At 41.3% G+C, this 25229-nt stretch overlaps 1 protein-coding gene across 1 annotated transcript in view; it reads left to right on the top strand.

The window, feature by feature from the left end:
* EML4 (EMAP like 4) overlaps window positions 1-15749 on the top strand; it is a 95303-nt gene extending 79554 nt beyond the window's left edge. Inside the window, exons 19-24 of the mRNA XM_075706694.1 lie at window positions 2749-2837; window positions 4020-4117; window positions 8661-8748; window positions 10029-10127; window positions 14502-14632; window positions 15110-15749. Coding sequence (XP_075562809.1) covers window positions 2749-2837; window positions 4020-4117; window positions 8661-8748; window positions 10029-10127; window positions 14502-14632; window positions 15110-15574 — 970 coding nt within the window. The 3' untranslated portion in view covers window positions 15575-15749. The remainder of the gene's footprint in view (window positions 1-2748; window positions 2838-4019; window positions 4118-8660; window positions 8749-10028; window positions 10128-14501; window positions 14633-15109) is intronic.
* The last annotated feature ends 9480 nt before the right edge of the window (window positions 15750-25229 follow it).

The raw sequence follows: 25229 nt of genomic DNA on the forward strand, positions 1-25229 counted from the left end.
ATTACAGCTTGTGGAAGCATCAAGAAACAGCTTGAACTAGTTGTGACCAATGCTTCCTTTCTTAAATTAATATAAAAATTGTCATGGTGCACTGACTGTTTCCTCGGTCAGCTGAGATTGCTGCTAGTATCTCTTGTTCAGAAAAATTTTTGGAGAAGGACTGGTGTCACAAAATGTTGTCTCCTAATGCCAAATGAAGTTCACTGTGCACTCTTAAGAGCAGCAGAAGTCTTGCATTGTGTTCGATACCACACAATACTATATCTGTACTTTCAGTAAAATAGGGGGGTTGGCATGTTTTTCCGGTTGCGTTTTAGGCGTTGGGTATTTTTCATTTTACATAATACTAACTGGAGGATTACTTGGTTCAGATAACAGCCTCAAAGACTAGCCTAAAGAGCTGGTTTCAGGGCAAGAGGCATGTCTCTGCTGCAGCAGCCTCCCTGCCCTGCCCTGGTTGTGTATTTTGGGACACCGAGGGCTCAGCCCTCCCCTTGGCTGTCTGGCAGAAGCGCTGTGCAGCACGGTCGCCTGCAGGAGGGCATGGGAAGGGGGTACCATCCATTTTGTGGAAGAAGTCTGCTTTTGGTTGTTACTGTGCTGATAATCAGTTTTTATGTCCAGGCACCACAATTACGCTGTTCATAATAAACAAACAGGCATCATGCAGTGTCGTCTTGCTAGATAAATAGATTTTACAGTATACAGTGCCTGAGTTTTCTGGTGAAGCAAAAGGTCTTCCGATCTCCTGTTTTGCTGTCTGTGCACAAGAGGTGTGTTGCTGACCTGGGCTGAAGCAGTGAGGAGCCTCCACCCTGTTCTGGATTCAGGAAAACATAAATAAGAATGAGACAGTGGGGCATTGGCTTTCAGACCAGCTTCTCGTGTTGCTTGAAAACCAGATGACTTCAACTCAGTGATGCCTCCATGTGTGTTCTTCACACTTCTGTTGTCCCAACAGGATGGAGGACTTTGAGAGCATTTTGCTGTCATGTTGGAGTGATTGTTTTTCTTTCTATGGTGGGAGAATGGCATAGGTACCCTCTCTCTGCCCCCCCACCTAACCGTTTTGTGGTTTTGTTTTAAATTTGTTTTTTTCTTTAGTATCCACACCCCATCAGGGTTATCAACCAGGTAACATTTTAGTGAAGCATTTGGCAGGGCCAAAGCAGGGTGTAGTTTGAACTAAATAGCAGAACAGCAGCTTGTAATTCCTAATGCATTCAGAGAACTTTCAAAGCTTCAGTGTGTAGATTGGAAGAAATCAGAAGTCCACTTTCAGCAGTGGTTACAGCAGAGAAACTCTGAGCTTCGTTTCCACTGCTGTCCAATGCAAACATATTAGCTGTTTTCCACTGCTTCCATCTGTCTTGCACACAGATTATTCAGCAGTCCGTGGCATGTGGGGCTGAGGTTTTTTTATGTGTATGTCGTTTAATTTCTTTCATGTGGTTCTCTAACCACAAGCTGGTTTTAAGCCACTGGGACCAGGCCACTTTCCAGATACCTAAGTGCCGGACACTGGATCAGCGTGAGCTGGAATCTCATCTCCATCCATAGAAAGCAGTGATGTGCGCTCTTGTTCCTGGAGTTTGTTTTAGTTTATATAGGTTTGTTTTGGAATAGAGGGTCCTAGCTTTTGCAGTGTGTTTGTTCCACTGAGTTCACTATTGGGTGTCTGTGTGAGGCAGCGGGTGGAATCGCTTTACTCATTTCCACACTGCGTGAACTCACCATTTGCCGCTCGGGATGGAAACCTGGCTGTAGCGTATGCACACGGTTGCAAGATCAGAAGTTCAGAGCAAAGAAATTAAATTCTGAGTACAGCTTTAATGTGTTTAGCCAGGTTGAGATCTTATGTTTTCATAGTAAACATGTATGTGTATATATATTTTTATTAAATTTTCATTGTCTTTGTTTTGATAACGTTCGCTGTGTTTAGGAGTTAGATGAGCATTGGAACCATTGCAAAATGCTCAGGGTCTGCTGATCTTGCTGTCAGTGGCCATTTTGGTATACAGGCCACTGAGTTTTTGTAAGCTTCTCTGAGCTTTTTACACGTGCCTCATAGTTAATACTGCAGGTTAAAAGTTATTGTTAAAAAATGCAATTAATTGCCTTAGTTATAAATCATCCAAGCAGGAAATAAAAAAAAAAAAAAAGCTGGGTTATGAACCATCAAATTTCAGTAAATGGTTAATCCTTCTTACTTTGATAAAATTACTCATACAAATGGAAAGAACTGAGGGGAAACTACCTAATTAGAATATACTTTGTGTTTAAAGTGAGTATGGAAATGTTTTCTACTCCCTCCCTACTGCTATTTTTTTTTTTTTAACTTTGCTGTGTACAAATTGAAAGATCAGTTTTTATATCAAAGCTGATCTTCAAAATGGGGAAGAAGTAGTAGACTAAAATTCAGCTGTAGTCTTAAGGCTCAGGATGATAAGGTGCAGTCATATTAGCTATCTGGTGGCATGTTTATCATCCAGTAGACATTTTGGTGATTAGTACAGTGTTCAAGGGAGGGGGGAAAAGCTGGGCTCTATTTAGAATCTTTTATACATTATTCACTGAAACTTCTATTGCTTCGTGAACCAGAAAAGCATTCCATTAAAAACAGATGTTCACTGTGCTGCCCTTGAGGGGCTAGCATGAGAAGATGAAGGCAGGCAATGATTATTGCTCTTTTGCTTGCTTTTTTTTGATTGGTGGAAGTGATACTCATTGGAATTCTCCTCTTTCTAGGTGGTTTGTTTTGGATGCGGAAACAAGGGATCTGGTTTCAATACACACTGATGGCAATGAACAGCTCTCAGTGATGCGCTACTCAGTAGGTAGGCAGACTTGTACATTCAGAATAATGGCTGATAAATGAGATGTCTGTTCTGTTAAATGGTGTTAAACTGCTCCCCAGTCACTAGAAAAGGCAGAGCTTTGAAAATAATCATTTAAGATGCTTAATATATAACTGAATACATGGTTACAGATTTGTTTGTGTATGCTAAATCTTGGAGTTTTGTAACTGCAGACATTACAGTCAGCTTTCCCAGCCTTTCCTTCACGTTGAACTGTGCTGTTATAATGTATGTTAGCTTTGCTCCCAGAAAAATGAAACATTCTCAACTAAATAGTTGACAGGTTAACAGGAAAGTGTGTAAAAAGCTTACTATTTCAGTGATATTTTTATGTACTTCTTGGTTAATTTTCAAGTTTATTAATACACAACCAGAAAACTAAGCTCAGGTCTGTCTGAAACTCAGAGCTGTTTGTAAAGTATTTGCTATGCGTTTACATGGACTCCAAGCCAGTATTGAGTCTCTTGTTCAGACATGACATGACAGATCATCGGAGGATGACTCCTCTCTGTTAAAACTGGATGGGAGAACACTGTCATAAATCTGTTTCTTGTTTGCTTTTGGATAACATGACATGTCAGTGGGCAGAATGTTCCTCTACTGCTGCCACGTCTGCCAAGCGCAACAATTTATTTTAAAGCACTAATGTTCATTGACACTAGAGGTGTTTGATCCTGATTCAAGGCAACTGTTGTCCACGTACTTTTTTTCTAAATGGAAACAACACAAGTTAGAAAACTGTATATAATGTTTGAATGCTCCACTTCTTTAGACATTATTTAGTGCTGATTTATATGCAGTCCCCCCTCCAGAGCTAAGCTAACTATAGAGTAAATACTGTTCTGCATTTTTTGTGATGCAGAAAACTCAAGCCTGCCAGCTGTTGACAATTTCCAGAAATCCAGTGCAATCTGAGGATTTACACCCTGTCCATTGGACACTTACTTAAAAAAAAGGAGCGAAAGAACTTGCCCCAAAACCATACGCGCAAATAAACGGATACTGACTGAAAAACAACATAATGTAAACAATTATGTATCCTTAAATACAATTTGTAAGCAGTAGTTTAATTGAGACTATTGTCTTAGTGATAAATCTCAAATCATTAAAATTTGGAAAACAAACATTCTGTTAATTTATATCTAATATTTTGTGTTGCAGATGGCACCTTACTTGCAGTTGGATCCCATGACAACTTTATTTACCTCTACGTAGTAACAGAAAATGGAAGAAAGTATAGCAGATACGGAAAATGCACTGTAAGTTTTGGAGCAAATATAATCAGCAGTTCTTGCATTTTGATGTTATACATACGCTAAGGTGTTAAGCAGTGGAACTGTTTCTGGGTTAGTGCTTTTCCGCTTTTAGTTTTGGTTATAGGTTTTATGGGGTTTTTTTTCAGCATTTGATTGATTTTAAACTTCAGTCTGATGGGTACTGCAACCATTAGTGTTAGGTGAACACTTTGTATCAAATATGACTAATTTCTCAGACTATTGACTTTTTCTTTCAAATGGGAAATTAGTAGTAAGATGGAGAAATGCCTTGTACCTGTATGCTGAAACTCTTTCAAGGAAAATATTACAATTGTTTGGAGGTATTTTCCCCGTGTTGGTAAAGTATTCCTTGGACCAACATAACATTAGATGGTAGAATTTCATTAGAATATGCCATTTTAGAGGTTGCAAATATGCACTATTTTCAGCTGTAATTGTTACTACAAAATTTGGAATTGGGGGATACATTAACAATAAATTTCTGGCACAGGGTAAATAAAGGTAAGTGTAGCACAAATAGTGGGGGTTGTATTAGTCCTTACACTTACATGAGGTTATCCCAGTGCTAAAAAGACATAATTTTTTTTGCCTTAAGTGTTTAGTTATCTAACATCCTGGCCTTAGGTTCAGCTGTCTCTTTAGGTTAGTGGGAATATTTACATAAAGAACATCTGAACCTTAATGGGATTTGCAAATGATATCATAAAAATAGCTTCACAGGGGACCATAAAGCTATACTGGGGGGTGAGGGGGGTGGTCTTCACAGGGGACCATAAGGCTATACTGGGGGGTGGGGGGGGTGGTGTTATTTATTTATTTATTAGATTTTTTTTTTTAATCATTAGTAGTAGTATTATTTTTCTACAACCTTTGATGCAAGACTTGCAGCGCAAACTGTTAGTTAGGGAGAAACGAAGAGGCATTAGCCAGTCCTTCAGTGCCATGTATGGTGTCTTTGAGAGATTTCTACCCATCATTTGGCTGAGGACACCCCGTGCTGCTAGAGCACGGGGGTGCAGAGCAGCCTGGGTCCAGCTGCTGCTGGGGGCACGGGGCTGCCAGGGCGGTCAGCAGCGGTGGGTTTGCTCTGTCCCTGTGGTGTGCAGGCTGGCAGGGAGGGCTTGGCGCTGGCGTGGGATGTGGCTGGGATGGAAGGCTGTTGGGTGTGCTGGAGACTCCTCGATGGCAGGGTTGTGGTGCACGGTGAGCCAGGGCATCCTGCAGCCCCCAAGAAGGGTGGTGATGACGGGGGTTAGCTGATGGCACAATGGTCGTGAGATGAGAAATTGGGTCTGCAGCCTTCCCGAGGAGCTCAGGCAGTGAGCCCACAGGGAGGTCAGACCGGGGACCCAGTGGGGCTGGTGGGGACAGCAGCACCTCAGTATAACATTTCACCCCATCACTTAGTTTTTAACATAAAAGATAAAATCACTTGAGATGGCTGATCTTAGCCTATGTAGTATTTAGCTTACTATGTACTTCAGGGTCTCTGTGAGCTCTTTGAAGATGTATGAGATCATTTCTTTCTGTGTATTGTATGTATTATGTATCAGGAGAGAGCATATTGTAATTTAAACCAGCACCTGTATGTCTGTCTGTCCCTCGGCCTTGGCAGGAAAGAGGTTTGTAAAAATTGGGATGGGAGAAACGAGCGTTGTTATATGCAGGCAGAAGCGTTAAGGCTTCAAAGCAGATTTCTGTTAACCATTTTTGTCGGTCTCAGGGACTGCATGTAGCAGCCAAAATTAGCAACCTGGTTTCTGTCAGGGCTGAGCTCCCCTGATGGCTCCAGCTTGCGCAGAAGGCAGCAGCGTGTTAGCTGACCAGAGCTAACGCTGCCGATCGAGTTTCACGTGCCCCGCGCCTCCCCTCTGCTGCCCGCCAGCGCGCTGGCGGGTCCGTGCCAGCTTGATGCTGAGCAGGGAGGCGCCCAGGCGTGCTCGGGACCCGGAGCACTCTCCGGGCTGCGCTTAGGTGCCGGCACCGCGTCCTTCTGGTGTTCTGTCATTCAGTAGCCTTGCGGGTGACCTCCGCGTAGTATGACTCGGTCCTCCCGGTATCAACTTCTGGTTGTTTCTTCCAACTTGGAATACATTATTTGCATACTTTCAGAAGGATTTGATCTACTGAACCAGCATCGGCTTGTGCATTATGGGCTGTATGCCCACTGTTACATTTAAATCCCCTTTCAGTCACAACCAGGCTGTCTGCTGCTGCCGGAGAGACGAATCTCTGAGCTGTGAGCGTGTTTCCACAGTGAGGGATGGTGTTGGTTGTGATCAGAAGTATTTTGGATAAGCCGAAACAACCGTTTTGACTTTTGCAGCTGTTTTTTGAGGGCTCCAGCTATGCAGACAGCAATGTGAAGGTACGGGCTGGGTTATGAACTTCCAGCGTGTCAGCAGCTCCGAGGTAGCTGGGGCAGTCTATGTCTTACATCGGAGATACCTGTTAGCAAAGAAGCAGCGAGTGCCACGCACTTACTGAGAGGGCTGTGGGGTGAAAGCCACATGGGCAGCCACACCGAAGTATTTGATACGCTGGACTTAACCTGAAATAAGTAGTGTGCCCATCCCATAGGCTGTGGGCATTTTGGCCCTTTCACCACTTAAGTCTGAAACAGATAAACATTGCCAATGAAGGAGAGGGTTTCCATTTAGCCACATAGTTTTACTAGCCAGTGATAGCATGAATAATTATGTTCATTCTGTATAAAGGTACAGAACAGGAAAGAGTAAAATGTTGCCTTATCAGTGGGCAGCTTCCGAAGAAAGATTTTAATACAAATTGAGCTCATCCTATTGAAAATATTACGACAATGTTATGTTCCAGTTCATCATTTGGTGATCGCTTGCCTGAAGGGATTTTGCAGCATGGAGCCCCCTGGCCAATTGCTTTGTTCCCTCCCCCACCACCCCCAGGAATTTTAACAGCTGCCAAATGTCTGGCAGGATTTAGTAAATGACTGACCAATTCTTTTCCATGTTGGAGTTTGCTTGCAAATTTGAAGACTTGGAAAATAAGAGGGGGGGAGAAAATATCCTAGCCAATGGTGCTTCCCCCCCACCCCCCCCAAATACCAAGTTTGCATGTCGATATCATATATCCACCCATGACTGCAAAGTACTTATGTCAATACACAGTTCCTCTGCTTGAGGCAGAGACTAGTTCATAAGTAAATAAATCTTAAAGGCTAGCTTTTCTCCTAAATGTTTTTGCAGTCTCTCACAGAGAACCCAGGGACAGGGAGACAGACATGGGTGTATTTCTTCATGTAATTCTGGAAGCAATCAGCATCTCTTAGAGTTCCCTTACAGAGGAAGTTGGCGTGGCGGGCAGCGCGGCAGGCAGCGCCGCGCTCCAGCGTGGCCTTAGCACGGTGGGTGCAGCCTGGGCCAAGAGACCTTGCAGGGGGGCCGAGAGACACCATCTTCGTAACGCCCACCGAGAGAGGGAAATGAATTGGCATCCGTCAGTCGAGAAAATTGTGTTTTGTTGCGTGGCAGAATGACTGGGAAGGGGAGAAAATGGGTGGCCTTATAAGGGGAAGGGGAGCAGTAGGAAGAAATGGAAGGGTGGAAGAAGGAAAGAGTGAAATGGACATCACTTTTACTAATTTCCTACCCTTTCCTTTACAGAGAAATGATTTATTACTACCTTACACAAATTTGTGGCTTCTCTGGAGCCTCTCATATCTTTATTATTACTATTATTATTATTACCAAGAAAAAAGTTCATGCACAGGAAAAATATTCTGACAGCTGCATTTAGCTTCTCCCTTAAAATCAAAGATGGGTGTTTCGCCCTCAGTGTGCTCTTGATGGTGATAACTAACCAATTAGACCAAAGTGTTTTGATTCTTATATAGATGACCCTGTGCCTACAGGGAAGACGCTGTTCGAAGCTGGCACTAGCATGTATGCAGTGTAAGAAGCACAGCAGAAACTTTCAAAAAGCTTACAAGTGTATTCCTGTAACGCCCATCCTTGCAGTTTTACGTAATGGTTGTTAACCAAGGTATCCTAAGTTTTTAGGATGAGCAAAGGTTATTTGAATGTGCGTGCATTTAATGGGAATTATTTTGAATGGACAGAGAAATGAGAGTCCTATCTGTCACTTTTGTGATGGAATCTAAAGGTGCTGTGTCAGTTACTCGCCTTTCTCAATTAGTAGCAATGTATACTTTCTTAATTCAAGTACAAGTGTGAGTTTATCCATATTTTAGCAGTGTGCCTTCTAGGAGTAAATCGTTCTGGGGTCCGAGAGGGACAACACTGTTTACAAGTGACGAATCCACGGTGCGGTGGAAGAGGCACGATGCCCAGCCGGTGTGTGTTTAGCTGTTAGTGAGTGTGGCACTTGGAGAGTAAGGAGCCTTTAAAGGAGCACAAGTGAATTGCAGCAGACCTGGCGTGGGTGGGGAGGTGCTTTTCTGCTGTTAGCTGTCCCATCTGTGGGCGCAACTTCTGCTTCTGTTTGAATTAAAATACGTGTTTCACACTGGTGTTACTGCGTTCTTCTCCAGGGACATTCCAGCTATATTACACACCTTGACTGGTCCCCAGACAACAAGTATATAATGTCAAACTCAGGAGACTATGAAATACTATACTGTAAGTATGAAATTAAATACGTTGGAAACAGAAGTATGTATAAGCTGTCAGAATATTTAGGAGAGTGTGTTTGATCAGGACTGTACCAAATGCTTACTGACAAAGGAACCAATTTGAACTGGTGTAACCTGATACCTTGATGTTATTCAGAGCTGAGTATTACCTAATGGCAATGCCAAATATAGCTCACTTCTTTACAAGGTCATAAATCAGTTTAACAGCATAGAATTTACAGAACAAGTGGCACTGCGTTTTGATGTTGGCCCAAAGTTCTGTAGATTGAAAATAATTTATAAGGTTGTCTAATTAGTGTCAACAGTGTCAGTTATTTTGGGTGAATAAAATCAGTGGGTCTGTGCCACTGTTCTGTTCTGGGGTTTCTTTTTCTAAACTTTATCTTGGCTGGTGGTGTTGAAAACTAAGCAAAGCAATACTGCTACTTTAATGAGTTAGTGGTAATAATCTTTTTGTGTTTGTCTTTTTTTAATATGTGAAAAAATGAATTTAATACATAGTGGTTATGTCAAAAGTTCAACGTGCGTAGTGCATATCAGTCCGTGTGTAAATTGTTTTTTGTATTATTGTCTTCCTGTGGTTTTAACAAGATCAAAGAGGACTGTAGTTCTGTTCCTGTACAGGCAAGAAGAGCCATCAGTTTGAGTATCTGTCACCTTAATATGTTCTTTCTGCCTGTGATATCTCAGGTTTCAAATCTGGATGGTGGAATATCTCAGTCTACCAGAAGGACACACTGGTGTTTATAATTGCCTGTATAGGGAAGCAAAGATCTGTGACCAATTAGTACTGGGCTGGTGTATTGAAAGATGGACATTCTTTTAGGAAACAATCTTTCCTTTCCTAGTTAGAAGTAGAAAAGCAGTCTAAGGCTCCTCTGGTAGTAATTTCTCACTGTTTTAAAAGCAGAGCTTCCTGAATGATTGATTGAGTTTTAGCACATCAATGGAGCTGTTAGGAAGGAGAAATTATTCTATTACAGACTCTGTTAAAGCATTTTGTAGAGTAGGTAGCAGGGGACCCAAGCTGCAGGGAAGTGTTTTCAAGGTACACTGATCTGAAGAGGGAAATGAGAAGTAAATGTGACTTTTAAATACCAAGCGAAGCTTCAAGTATCTGGAATTTGGTAAAGGTACTGGTCTGTCTTGGCCTCTACAGTGTGATTCCAAATTGTTTTTAAGATGTGTTTATTTGCTGTCTTAGCACCTTCAAAGAGCACACATATCAAATAAAATTACGTGGCATAACTCACCTTTTTTTTACAGGGGACATTCCAAGTGGCTGTAAGCTAATCAGGAATCGTTCTGACTGTAAGGATATAGATTGGACGACATACACTTGTGTGCTAGGCTTCCAGGTGTTTGGTAAGCATCGTTTATTTTGCTTTTAAGCTGTTGACACTCTGCTTTTGTGTTTTCTTTTGCTTCAATTTGTCGTTAGAAATGCGCTGTTAATGATTATTGAGGATGGTGCTGAGATGACAGACGAAAGAGACTGACTACAATACTTGTCTGTGATACAGAGCACTGGATGCTCTATAGACAGTATATAATTGATTTCTATTTAGTCTTGAAGTTTGGGATTTGATTTTTCTGCTGTCATTTTAGGCTATCAATTTTGGAGGCACTGAAGCAAAAAGCTGGTATTTTAAAGTGCTCATATGGCACGTGCATTCTCCTTTGCTTACCTTGTTTTGGAATAGGAAGAAGACTGTAGGTTATAGTTCACGATTTAAAATCATGACAGCACTTTGATACCTGCAGTCAAACATGAGTAATATACACTGCTTCTAAAGAGTAAAAATGCTTTAAAGATTAAACAGATTCTTCACCTAGTCGTTTATTTTTTAAATGTACAAAAAAATTTACAAAGCTGACAGATCCAATTTTAATAGTACAGTTTGAGACTGTGGCCAAACAATTCAGACTGCTTTTTCTGAAGGCAGCTCTGTTGGCCATAAATGAGGAGCCCCTCTGTGAGGGGTTGAAAAGTGTGGTTCAGCTTGTCAGTGTTGTAAAACCAAGTTGTGTGAGCAGGATGCTGAATGTCTTGCTTCCACCCCTGAGATCAAATACCTGCCTCTGTGCTTCATGTTGCTGGAAACATCAAAAGCAGGTAAATCAGCAAATTCTTTAGAGGTGAGGGTTAGGTCTACGAGTCTTTTCTTCACAGCTACTAGGAGTTCAACTTTGAATATCAGTTCATATGCAGGGTGGAAGAAAATCAGTTAAGTCTGAGTGCTTTCTGTAGCTTCTGACACCTATCATGCATATTTTAGGACTGTCATGTGCTTAATGGGCAAGTAGTCTTAAAGGATTGCACTTGATTTGTGGGTGGAGGGCATTTGGTGCTTTATAACCAGGCTTGATTTTCTTTCTGGGTACCAAAGATCTGAGGTAAAGCAGGGAAAATAAAGGGCTCAGAGAAGGAAGTTGACTGGTTGATAAACTGCGTAAATATTTTTGAGTTGTTTGGAGCTTGAGGTAGGTAGCAGAAATAAACAGGAGCATGCTGTTTCTGGATCTGATTACTGTTGCTTATTGCTAGTTCGGTGAAAATACTGGCTCCCATCAGCCTGAGAACTGTGAACCAGGTTGTGTACATGTTTGTTTTTATTCAGTCCGTCTGGGTGAAGTAGAGAGTGGATGGCTGTTTCCTCCTGATGCTCTGTGCATGTAAGCCTACGCTGACAAGGAATTGGTCCACAGCAGTTGTTTCCTCACTGTCTTTGCTACTGCGACTGAAATAATAGTGCAACACAAATGCCTTTTTTTAAAATGGAGTATCAGAAGATTCAGGAGGCGCTAGAGAAAGTGAAAAGCAAAACTCTCTGTTTGACACTAATATGCGTCTTTCTCCAGGAGCAATGAAAACACCTTGTAAGGACTGAATATTCCTTCTGGAATAGCCTTGGAGTTGAAGCCCTTTTACATTTTGTGGAGAGTACTTAAACCTACCAGAATCGTGGAGGTAGCAGTCAGTGGCTCTGCTGCTACTGAACTTTCACCACTATGTTTGGTGGTAGAGCAGACAGAATAAAGGGAGCAGCTGTCTGAATCCCAGTGCTTTCCCGGAAGTGTCCTTTGCTCCTGACCTAAGGAGATGAGGTGTGGGAATGCAGAGTTTGGTTTCACATCTAGACCATTGGCTTTGTCTCTTTAACAGCTGTCGCATAGAAGCTACTGGTGACTGGGGCAAGGCTGGAGATGAACAGTTCCCATAACCAGTTTTGAGAAGCCTTTTTACTTTTTGTTTTTAAAAAGTGGATAAGTCTGTTGATGCCATCTGCATTCTCTTTTGGATTAATACAAACTTTAACCACTCTGGATTAAGTTTAATTAGTCTCAACTGCTATCAAGATCTTCAGTGTGCCAGAGGACCTGGGAGTGAAGTAGATAAAGCAGATAATGTGATGTTATTCTGGGGCAGAACAGAATATATTTAAACTTCCTAGCCAAGATTCATCATGCTTTAATTTTATGTTGTCTGGTAGTCTGACACCCTTTGCAGAATTTTAAAATTATGGCTTGGTCTCAGACAAAGGCAAGTATTTTCCCATTAAATCAGACAGTGCAGCTAAGCCAAACTAGCAGATATTTGCTGCCCAAAGGAGAAGTCTGGCTTTGACCTGAGGTTCAGCTGGCTCAGGGATCCAAACAAGCTGGGGGCTGCTCACTTTGATGTTCAGGAAAGAGGGTTAAGTTTATGGGATTTTGGCTTTTGAGGTATGTGTTTTACTAATTTAGCTCTGTGGATAGTGTGCCCGTAGGCTCAGGTATTGCACTGTTGTCAGGAGAAGAAAAAGGATGGAAATGCATGGTTCAGATGAGAATAGCATTGCTTCTTTTTGGCAGCTGATATTACTATATTGGCTCAGCAGTATCATCAGTCTGCACCCCAAGCACTTGAAGTCACTCTCATTTACTGCACATTTCCCACACTTTTGTCTGAGCAGATTCTTTTGAGTGGCTTACTGCTGGCTAGCAGAATTTATTAAAATTGAAGTGCTGCTGTTGTACCTAATAACCAAGTTCTATTATTTTGTGTGTTGTGTTATTTTTACAGTTATTAAGAACTAAGAACTTGGTCATATTAATGTCTTGGTTTTTTCCATGTTTGCCCGATGCATTCAGAGCAAATCCTGCTGTCTTATGACAAAGTGTTGTCTTACCTTTAGAGCTGCTAAAAGAATTTGTGAACACCAAAAGATGTCTAATAAGAGATGCAATCTTGAATATTAGTCGTCTTAATCTTAAATTAAAAAGAAGAGGAAGTAGCATAACTGTTTGGCACAGTCTGCCTAAGGTGGTGGCTGAAACTTCAGGAAACTGATTTGAAGTTCATTTATTACTCCCACCTGATGACAGTATTTTATGTATAGAATGCAGGAGAAAGTTAAAATTCATTCATTTTGAGCTACTTGAAAATTCTGAAATAGTACATATTTCTCAGTTTGATTTCATTGATGTGAGAGCGCTAAAATGTTTCTGAATACTTTCCTTAGCATTTCATGTCTTTATTTAGTAAATTACCTACAACGTAGCTTATTGGCATTGTAACAAGCTTAACAATTTGCCTTTGTTATTCTTCAGAGAAAATAAAGTTCTTACTCCACCCACTGAAGAATAGAAAAAAACAACTTTAAAGTTAACTGCTATTTGCCATTTTGCTTAAAACCAAGAAGAGAGAGTGTGGGAGTTTGAAAAAGATACGGCAATTCTAAGTCGGCATGTTGTGCTGTATAAAATAGTAGACAGCACATGGTTTTTGTTTTACCAAAGTCAGTGATTGTAAGGGGAGAAGAAGATATTTTCGTATCTGATAATGGACATCCCTGTCAGTCAATTGGATACACAGTTTTTCGGGGTGGGGGCTGAAATTTGAGGGGGGGAAATTCCTCCTAACTCCTGACCTAATCAGAAACCCGAGTCTGAGCTGTAAAAATAAGGTACCTTTGGCATAAATTAGTATCTTATAACCCCTTGCTTACCTCTTGTTAGTTTTTCTTGCAGATGTGAATCATCAGTTTAGTTATGGGAATCTCTAGGATCTTTATTTTTTGTTAAAAGTTAGAGCCTCCCCCCTCCCCAATTTGTTCACTGCTTTTCATCCAGGCAATGTTGTTATTCTTTTGTCTAGACATATCTGTGTCATTCTTTTCACTTAAAAGCATATTGAATTGTACTTAAGCACTTGACAGCACTTACATCTATGAAACTTGTACAGGCTGGGTTTCTGTGCAAAGTGTCATCAATCAGTTGTCTCGTTTGAATCGTGCAAATCCTAAAAATTGCTCTAGATTTAAAATAAAACCAAAAGAAATCTGTGCATAATGTACGGTACCTGGGCTTGTTCCATGCTTCAGCATCAGTCTTGCTTTTAAAATGTTTGTGCATGAGTGAAAGTATTAAATTAAGAGTTGCCAGTTTTAGCAGCAAACTTAAGATAAGCTTTAACAACACTGAGGTTTTGAACAGGAAATGTATCAAGCCTGAGAGGTTATCCTGGCCAAGGCTGTGGCTTTGGGGGAACAGGAGGTGGGGTGGCAGCATTAGACTAGCAAAATATTAATGACATTTAATGCAATGCGTATTCCATTTTCCAGTTGAATATCTTATTTACCTTTTGTTAAGCTTGCCTTTTCTCACAGCTTTATAGATTTTATTTTTATTTGTGGATTGCCTTTTAATTTGTTTCTGAAACTACCATCACTGAATATCTGCTCTAATCTCTCCTAGGAGTTTGGCCTGAAGGATCAGATGGGACAGACATAAATGCCCTTGTCAGATCCCATAACCGAAAAGTGATAGCAGTTGCTGATGATTTTTGTAAGGTCCATCTCTTTCAGTATCCCTGTTCCAAGCCAAAGGTAAGTCTAGACCAGTCTAGTCTATGTGCCTGTTTGCATTGCATGAAGCTTTCCTTGCCAGACACCTGCTTCCAGCTCAGTCATTTTGGAACCTGGCAACGAAATAGCTCATTTACATCTGAGAACAGTGCTAGGGACAAAAGCATGGTTTTCCCCGTTAAGTTTATATATATACCTAAAAGTGAAGTGGCGATAGTTATCCTTAAGTTCTGGAGCAGAGGCTTGATGCTTTCTGTTGGCTGGCCTTGGTGTTAAGTCCATTACTTTTTGCATAAAGATCTAAATCTGTCCCAAGTTACAAGCCTTACAAAGAGAGGATGTATTGTGGGGGGGAAACCTAATATAAATACAGTTCTTCACTCTTAGGTGAATAAAGAGCTCTCTTGAAGGGCAAAGCAAAAGTAGTAGTATTTGGTTTCAGTATCATGTGCTTTTCTAGTCAAGCATGTGATTTATCTTTCTGCTTGTTTTCAATAGGCTCCAAGTCACAAATACAGCGCTCACAGTAGTCATGTGACAAATGTCAGCTTCACCCATAGCGATGGTCACTTGATTTCAACTGGAGGGAAAGACATGAGTATTATTCAATGGAAACTTGTGGAGAAGGTAACTCTACCACAAAATGACATTGTCGTAGACGTTGGTGCAACCAAAGTGCCCATCCCTGCTAGGGAAAATGCTGTACAGTCTCCTGCACCTCTCCCACAACCTTTTAATGAAATGAACCAAAACGAAAGCGTAACTGGCAGCTCTCCAGCTTCTTTGGAGAGCAACTTGGAGCAGTCTGCGGAGGCCAGTGAAGAGCAAAGCGAGGAGCAAAGCGAGGGGAGCAGCCTGGATCCCGCTGAGGCAGGCTACGAGGAGCCTTCCAACGAGACGAGCGAGGAGCACAGCGAGTCCACGGTTACTGAAGAGCAGCCAGATAACTCACCTGTGTCTTAACGCTCCCAGCTCAGGCAGTTGTTATTTTCCCTTGGTGTGCGTGCTTTCGTTACAGGGTGAGGGTTCAAATAGGGAAAAGTAGCTGAGATTCATGACCACTCCAGCTTTTGAGTTTCAGTGAGATTTTTAGTCTGAGCTTCAGTTCAATGTGTGGAACCATCCCAAGGGCCTGGCTTGATGATCTGTGTCAAGATCTGGTCACAGTTAGTAGTGGACATTACCATAGATCCATTTCAGTTCTGAAATCGCTGTCAGGATGTGGCATGAAATATATACTGGAAAAAAGGTTAGCTCTGAGAATTAGCTGAAGTAGACCACCTTAACTATGTGAAAGTGCTTTCTGAAAGAACTAAGCTGGTGGGAAGCGCTGAGCTGTTCCAGCTGGGGAGTACTGTGCTGCTTTTTCCAGGTGCGAAGACAAACAAAACAAACAACGAACCAAAAAAGGTCTTTGTAGGGCTGTTTTCCTTTTTTTTTTCTTAATGAGAAAAATAGAGGAAAAACAATATAGCGATGCCACGTGTATGGCGATGCCTTCTTGATCTAACGTGTATGCAATTTTCTAACACTACTAATTCCTAGTGGAGTTTGGATGTGCTTGCAGTTGGTCTGCCCTGGGTGCTGCTAGTTCTAAGGCAAATCCTGTCGAGGAACGGTGTTGGCTGTTCCATTTTCACAAATTATTTAATGACTAACCAAATACTGGCATGTTTCACTTTTCATGACCTGAAAGTTGATTTGAACTGTAGGACGTAATTGTCTCTTCAAAGAATTGCTTGCCTAGAGTTTGAAACTTAAGAGAGTCTTTACAGTGACTTTGATGTGAACAGCAGAGAAAGCATGGCAAGAACACAGAAGTCAGATGGGCTCCAGAGTTAAACTTTAAGCCTTCAAGCAGAACTTGCTCCATCCCTAGTAGGAGAAATATAAATACAGTTAACTTAAATTATTAAATTGGTGCTTAGGATTAGTATATTAAGTTGATAATTTTTTCTTCTGAATTTTTAGAGGTAACTCTAAGAATCATTAAACTGCAGTCTCTATTTCCCCCCCTCCCCAGCTCCTTTAGCAGTTGTGATATAAGCATACAGTAATTTAGATGATGATGTGATTTTTTTTTTTTTTCCTAGACTTGCTGATCTATTATTTTTGTGATTTTTGTTTCCACCCCACCCCTTCCCGGGTTGCTCTAAGCCATGCAGCTCTCATGTGGCTATACCTGGCCAGTTACGGGATATCTTGGCATTTGTTATGCATTTGGAAAGTACTTTTTTTATGAAGTTTGTCAGATAGCTACATTTTTTTTCTGAAGCGCATATGTTTCCTACTTTAAAAAGATACAGATTTACTGACAGATATCCATTTCCTATGTACTTGTTTATATTTTGATTACATAGAATTTTCTTTTTTAACTTGCTGCATTGTGCTGGTATTTTAGTTCTTAGTTAGAATATCATGTTTAGAAACTTTGGATGAGTTCATAAGTCTTAATTGTGCAAGCGTTTACGTGATTGTGCCATTCCAAAGTGCATCAAAACTGTCATTCCCTTACTAGTATCTTCTCAGGAGAAATGCTACAGATCAGGTATTTAGTCATCATTTGGAAAGATAAAAACAAATGGACTCCCAAAGGACATTTAGAACATTTATATATAAAATATATAAATATATATATACACACATATATATATATAAAAAAAAAAAATCCTCTTGTTTACAACAGTTCCAGAAAACCTCAAAGTAGTTCCCTTCAGATGGAGGGAGATACAGATTCCAAGCAACCCATCTGTTTAAACTGTGCTCTGTACATAGAGTTTTACTGGAGAGCTCTAGTATGCCTGACTTGCAAATTTGCCAAATAGCAGCAATGGAAGATAAAGGTCAGCTCATCAAAGTACCTGGTTCCAAGTGAGGAATATGCTGTAGGTGTAGAGAGTAATCTTAGTAAAGGAGGAAGGATTTTAGAGCTAACGAGGCACAGAGCTCTCTTTGTCTTTTTTATGAACTCCACATAAGCAACACATTTCTTTTTGGAACATCTGCCACCTGGGGTTGCCATGTAAAGTGAGAGTTATAGTTGTGTTATTCTTGTGTTTGTAGTTCAGAAGACTCTACTAATATGCAAAAAGCCTTACAGCTTTCAATTGCTGGCAACTACTGTTTAACAAATAATTAAATCTGTGATAATGGATGGAAATGGGTGGGATTATGTAACTGTAGATGTTTTAGAAAAATAATTGTGAATGAATTATGATTAAGAGTGTTTCATGTGAAGATGTTTGAGCCATTTCTATCTATCATGCATTCCTGTCTCAAGGCAGAAAATTTTGAAGATTAAAAAAAAAATAAAATAATCAAAATAATGTATTGCAGTGTCTTTCTCCATATCTGTTCTGGTTTCTTCTGTATATGAAGTAGATGCTGTGATTGCAGCTGCAATGTCGGGGTCTGTGATTTTGGAAGACCCTTTTTAACTTGTGCTTCTTTGATAACCTCCTCCTCCTAAAAATAAGTTAATTCAGCATCATGAGTAATGCTGGCACTCCTAAATATTGTTCTTGTTTGTTTTTTGGAAGTTTTATGACATTTCCCTTCTCCATTTTTGATCAGTAGCCTACTAGCATTATCCTACTGTAGCTAATTGATGGGCAGCGGGGGATTACAAATAGGTATTTGTCCTGATGGGAAGTGCAGTCTGCCTTCTAGGGTTCTGCCAGAAGCTTTCTTCTGGAAGTCATGTGAAAAGTACAAGCTTATTTTGGATATAGGGTGTTAAATACCATGATGCTTCCACATTCCTGATAGTCTCTGTCCAATTGCAGATGCAGAAGGTCACAATATGCTTAATATATTCCATGTGAAAGATTCTCTGTTAATTTTTGAATCATCTGCATTTTAACAGGCTTTGAATCATCTCCATTTCCTGCAGCTGGTTTCTGTCCTTCACAAAAGGTGGAGGGTGGGGTGGAGAAGAAAGCAACCTTCCAAGTCAGACAAGTGCCTCATGTTTATCCTTGCTTAAAGGAAAAACAAACAAAAGAACATCACTGCCACCCCCTGAGTTTGACTGGAAACCCCAATGACTCTTCTTTTCCACCAAATTGTCAGGTGAATGCTGCTGCTCTAACTTGAGCAACAAGCAGATGTCCTGGTCCGTCACGCTGTGCTGTTTCCAGCACGCCCGCAACATCATGTCCACTTCGCACTGGGGGCAGCTGTGCGGTGGTGTGCTTTTCTAGGCTCTGCTCCCTTTCTCTCCAAATTCAGCACAAGGCTTTTGCTACCTCTTCTCTTGAGATGCTCTGTAAGGTAGGAGTCTTCCTGAAGAGCAGGTAAGCTGGTCTTCTGTGAGCCTCCCTCATGGTGGAGGCAGGATGGTGCTCCAAGTGCCCCCACATATTTGGGACAGCAGCACCTGCTGCCAGCTTAAGTAGCTACAGCGATGGTATTTGTCATGTGGAGCTGAAGTTCAGCTCCACTGATGGCATAAAACTATAATGACGTCCCATTTTACATGATTGAAACTTTAAATTCAAACTCTCCATGAAAATGTTTGTTTAGGTTGCGTAGTAAAATACTTGAATGTTAGGAAATACCAAGCTTATTGATTCTTGCACTATTCCTCCATATTGGGTACATGTCATGGCAAAGTGCTGTTAGTTGGGTTTTACAGATAAAGGGCAGTTTTTTGGGTGTGACCAAAAACTTTGGGATTTTTTTATCCCCCATAGAAGCTCCAGGATAGGTGAGGAAGAGGCTGGAGGTGTGGATGAGTAATGATGAACCAGGCATTTCTTATCTTACTGTCATTCTCATAAATAACAAGTACTAGTTTTTGCATATGATGCATGTCAAGTTCCAGCCTCTTGGTCTTTTTAATCATTCCTGGAATGCATAGATTCTGGCTTTGTCTCTGAAAAGAAGGCAAAAAATCAAATTTTGGTTGTTGCATTGATTACAGTCCACACAGAACACTATGCTGTATTTTCTACCTTGTGCTTCACCCCATGTGTTACATCCCCTTATGTTTCTGTCAGTTCAGTGCAGGATTTCAATTGAATCAGGATAAAAATAAGTAGAACATCCTTGTGAAATTTAAGCTTGGCCAGAGCCAAACGAACGAACAAATTCTCCTTTCCGCTGCCTCATGCCAATAAAATGTTGGTTCCTGGCAATGAAAGGATTAATATTACATGAGATGGATTTCGCTTGCGCGATATTTGTGCTGGTGGTTTGCTTTCCTTCGGAGCGAGTCCGAGCCCATTGCCTAATCTTTATGCTGACAGATGTTTTATGTACTAATACTTTAATCAACGGAGAATGAAAAACTGCTTACAGTAGGATTATACAATTTAGAAGGCTGGGCAGTGTACACATTTTAATGCATTTAATGTACGTGGTGGTGTCTTTGTGTGCATACACGTATACAAGCATCAAACAGACACGGCTTCACAAGGCCATTTTATTGTTTGTTTGAAAGAGAAACATGACTTTACGGAGCAGTGAATTAAGAAGGTTTAGGAGCACAGGGGAAAAAGGACGGCGAGGCGAGAGGACCGGTTTCAGGCAAGAGGAGGCACCGTGGTGGGACGTCGGTTGTACCAAAGCTGTGTTTCCTAGGTTGGATCCCGGGTACCCTCCTGTGCAGGTCTGGCTGTCCCCCTCCATCGGGATGGGCTAAGCGGAAGCTCCTGACGCATCCTCTAAAGGTTAAAGTTCCCTAGGCGATGTTTCACAAATGCAAGACATTTTCAGATAAATGAAAAGACCCTTCAGAGGTCTGCTAACCTCATTACCTTAAACTTGCTCAGTTACCTTAAACTGAGCATAGGCCTCAGATTCCTCTTTATAAAGCGAGAAAAACTTAAAATTGGGAAGCTGGGCTGCCTCCTGGCATGGCTGGGTGTGTTACAGAAGCGCTCGGCAGGGGAGGAGGGATGAAATGCCCGGTTGAGGAGAGAGTCCAGAAGATGGATTCTTATTGCCATTGAAAAAGGAGGGGAAAAAATCAAACCAAAACAAAAAACTCCTAATACTGTACTTAAGGCACTGTGTCAAAGCAACTAGACTGAGTTTATGGAAAGCAGGGGCCGTTATCACTGGGTAATTAAAAAAAAAGAAAAATTAACTCTTTTACACCCCCCGCCCAAAATTGCCCTCTGTTATGCTTTGTCTGTGTGTTAAAACCTACAAGAGCTTTCACTGTTTCTTTTAGAAGTACTGGGTGGATATAGCGTGCTTTTGAGAAACGGCAAGTTCATGGTGATTTTGGCCAGGTTTTATTTTTAATAAGCAATTCTAGAAAACTCATTTTCTTCCAAAAAGTTCTACTAACAAACCAAAATCTGGAAAGAGTTTACAGCATCAAGGGATGTGTGTGTCCTTGCAATTGAAGTGGTGGGTTTTACAACCCCGTATCCCCTTTGGAAGGGGACCTCTGGGCCCTTCCCAGCTCTCCCCAGACAAGCGGTCTCCTGCATAGTCAGCAAGGTCCGGGCCTTGTTAGCAGCCGGTGCTGCATACCTCTGCCTATGTCACGTTATTTTGCCCTCCGATAATCACCACGCTTTGTTGGTTCTTTGGGACTGCTGTAAAAAACGCTTCCTATAAATTCTTACAGACTGTCTGAATTACAGTCAGTTACATTGTTCCAGCTTTTATTTTTTGATAAAGTGGCTTGAAGTTGCTCTTTCTAGAACATGCTTTTGTATGGTAAGCCAAGTAAGTGCTCCAGATAGCTCTTGAGACACTGTATTCCCTATCACAATTCAATGTTTCTGTCACGCATCGCTTGTTTCGCAAGTTGACCTTGCTCTGAATCCTCCCTGTCACGCAGCCTGCTCTTCGCCCTGTGTACATCACTGCCCTCCCAGGCTAAAAGCAAGAGGTGATGTTTGCTTTTAATGCTGCTTCAGAATTTTTTTCAGCTTCCTTTAAATACATTGTCTTGTCATTCCAGTTAGTGTTTCTCTGTGTGTCCGTCCCCTTTTTTCCCTCCCACAGCTCTCAAATAAGAGATCAGTTCTTGCACGGGCAATAATTTTTCCTTTTTGTCTCTCTTGAGTCCATTCACACTTTCCTATGCATCTGTAACTGCATAGAGGAAAATCATAGAGAAGGAAAATCATAAGCTGTCTGCATCAGACAAATGGTACGGCTTCAAAAGCTATCTAGTATATAAGTACAGAAATCCCTAGGATTTTGTATTATATAAATGAGTGTCTCTGGTCTCGTGTGAACACTGACAGTAGAACTGGGAATTTAAAAAAAACTGTTTATGTCCGAGGTAAAAGGAACTTGGAACAAAGTTGGTGTCATTACTACATCAGAGAGGCCTGGAGGCTCGCCTCATAGCTCAGGAAAACAAACAAACAAAAAACCCAACAGCTAAAGCCTTTGGCTTTAGGAAGGCAGATAAAAAAATTTCAATTTGTCAGCAACAGAAGCGGGAGCAAGCAGAGCTACGTAGCCTTGTGTGTGCAGAGGAGGTAACTGTATGCCAAACGTGCCCTCGCTGCATTTCTTCTGGTCCAGAGGTGGGTGCGAGCTGCACCCCTGCTGTGGGTGGGCACTCTCTTTTCTAGTGACACTGCACATTCTATCATAGGCAGAGTTTCAGTGGAAATCCTTGTTTTCAGCATTGCGTTGGTTAGACTTTCCTTGAAGAACTGGACAATGCAGAATTAAGACTGGAGAGAGCAGTCAACATCTTGTCCATACACAGGTATCCAACGTTGCTAACGCTAAACAGAGACTTGTCATGAATGTTTAACATGAAATGGCTGTAGTATACACAGGGTGCCTGAAAGGATCCCATTTGCCCCAAGTTTGGCAAATGGAAAATTAAATGTCAATTGAGCCTGTGAAGCTGGGTTTCTTATGTCAAAAGTTGCAATGTATTTCTTAGGTTGATTCACAAATCAGGAGATACGCAATTCTGTGGATTTTCTGCCAGCTGGGAGGGAAACAGATGTGAAGCACTTTAAACTTTCAAAAAAGCATACCTAGGAGGGATTTTTCAGGACAGATGTCTGTTCCACCCTTTGCCAGGACTGTATGGATCTGCTTAGGTTATATTTTGCGTGTGTATGTACACATTAAGTTCTGCTTAATATTGGAGTATTTTGAATTAACTCAGTAATTCTCTAGAAAAAAAAACAAAACAAAACAACTCCACGAGTAATTATCTTCCAGATTACTCAGAATATGACAACCTTCCAGGTTATTTCCAGCAATTAAATCAGAGGCTGTCTCCCTAACCATCAAAGAGGGGAACGGCTGCAACTCGCACAGGCCTCCTGTCTTCTGAAAATTTTGGCTAAGGCTTCAGCTGTCAAGACAAAGTCATCCTGTGCCGATGTTGCAGTTATGGACGAAATAGGGTTGGTCGTGTATGTATGTAAATGCATATACTTAAGGGGTGGGCGAGAGGCAGCTGTGCAGGGCTCTCCAGCCCGCAGCACCCTCAAGGCCGCCCTGTTCTGGTGAGCACTGCGCTATGGCACGTCATCGCTACCAACCCATGTGATGTTCCTGGAGCAGTTTTTCTTCCTCGGATTACTTTCTCCCGGAGTGTTTCCAGTTTAGCGGCAGCACGCAGGCTATCGCAATCCATGAATTTCTCAGAAAGGAGGGGAAGAGGTTTTTATATGCAGCGTTCTCATTAACTGTTTTGATTTTTACTTTTTTCCTTCGTTATTCCACAAATTTAAATTTGTTTGACTAGAGATAAGCAAAGGAATGCGTTGTCACAAAGTCTGCTGCAGGTTTGACTGGAAAGCTTATTCGTGTGTTCCCCCCATTGCTTTGGAGCCTGACCAATGTCACAGATTTTAATATCACAGATAGCATGAAAGACATTCTGGTTTAGCTCCGCTGTAAGGAAAGAACTAGGGAAGCCATGGGCTGTATCCCATTTTTGGGCCCTGAATTATTGCCAACTACAGTATCTCCCTACTGCATGCACTATCTCCCCAGAATTGCCCTGTGGGAATAAATCATAACTCTACAGCATAAAGCAAAAAAGATTTTTGTGCGTAGGGGGGAGGGCTGCAGATGGGGAGAGCTGCCATAAATGGCTTACTTGACAGTCCAGCTTTTTGCTGAATTGAAAATGTTTCTAGAGACTTGTCTCGCTGTAAATCATGGGAATCGGCTCCCGAGTTTTAGGCTAGGTACATCTGCATGAAGTTGTATGTGCAGAGAGCTTGGCCTGGGGGTACTGGGCTCTGTGCACGTGTTCTTGCTGCACATCTGTCGTGGAGCGTCTCTGTAAAATATGTACTTAATGAAACGGGGGGAATTAATATCATGTGTGCAAAGGAATGGGCAAGTTTTGATCAGCCCAACATGCAAGTTGTTTGTAATCCTTAACCTGATTTGTTTGTTTTCTCTTGTTCCTTCAAATGTTCAAAGGCCCTCCATGAGGTTTATTCCTGGTAGCTCTCAGGGAGTTCCAGTTCAGAGTAATTTTCAGGGCAGAGCCGCATTTAAACAGCAATAAAATGCACCATTGTTTTCTCCCGTGATCCAAAATCAATCGAGCTACTGCTGATGGTTTGACGAAACGTTAAAGTAGTGAAGCTGCATGGTTACTGAATATAGTAGTGAGTAAAAGCCAATTCTACATAGTAATGGCAAATAAAAGCCAAGTGCAGTAAAGGCATACCATTTTTCATACAGGTATGTAGACACGATAATTAGACTTGTTTGCCTTTAGTGGTTACAATGGCTGAGTAACGCTGATACTTGTTTTTCCTTGACTCTCATGCACAAACCAGTGACCATATATGAATATAATGGCAATTCTTGCCTCCTGACCTGTCGTGCTGCAGAGGAACTTGTGACTTTTTGTTGACGTTCATGTGGAAAAAAATCCTTCCCTTCTTATCATGAAGATGCTGAATATTTTGTTTGCTCTGAATTATTTGGTGCCTCTAAAATTTACCTGGTCCTGCTGCCACAGTTTTAAAAACTAAAAATGAAGAAGTCTGTCTTGACTGAGGTTACACACCTGAACAACGTCTAATGAACGTTCACTTGGAATAGTCACACTGCAGTGAATGTTGCATCCACCTTGCATTTTGTCACAGGGTATTCCAACAAGCTTCTTTATGGGAAGGAAATTTTACACCAGGCAAATTTGAAGCTAGCTTAAACAAATATTCACATAAGAAATTTCACAGGTACAAATTTAAGCTTTCAAGTGGAAAGGTGACTCCGAGAGTTGCTTATGGGAAGAAAATATGTGGTCTCATATGACTGATACAACAAAAGAAGGGGATTGCACCACTGAATTTTCTTAAACATAACAGACAAATGGTCTCCAAACACCAGCATAGGTAGCTGACTTAGTTCAGGAGTGAACGTATTCTACTAGGAAATAAAGAAGTTTCTTAAGTAATTTGAAAACAGAAAGGAGGGAGAAAGCTGCAAAAGGGGATCTGCATGGATAGGTCATCCTACTTTTCTTAGCAAAGGCATGTGCTCACCACTACAGCACATTGCAGGCTAGACAGTGGTTTTGTGATTCTCATTCTCTAAACTACAAGAATTTGACCTTTTAAAAAGGTCTTTTATATTCTAATAGAGAAAAGGCAATAGGAAGTATGTTGTGCAATACTTCGTCAAAACTTGTTACAAAGCAGACTTTTCT

The sequence above is a fragment of the Pelecanus crispus genome, chromosome 3 (assembly GCF_030463565.1).
Source record: "Pelecanus crispus isolate bPelCri1 chromosome 3, bPelCri1.pri, whole genome shotgun sequence".
Taxonomy (NCBI): domain Eukaryota; kingdom Metazoa; phylum Chordata; class Aves; order Pelecaniformes; family Pelecanidae; genus Pelecanus; species Pelecanus crispus.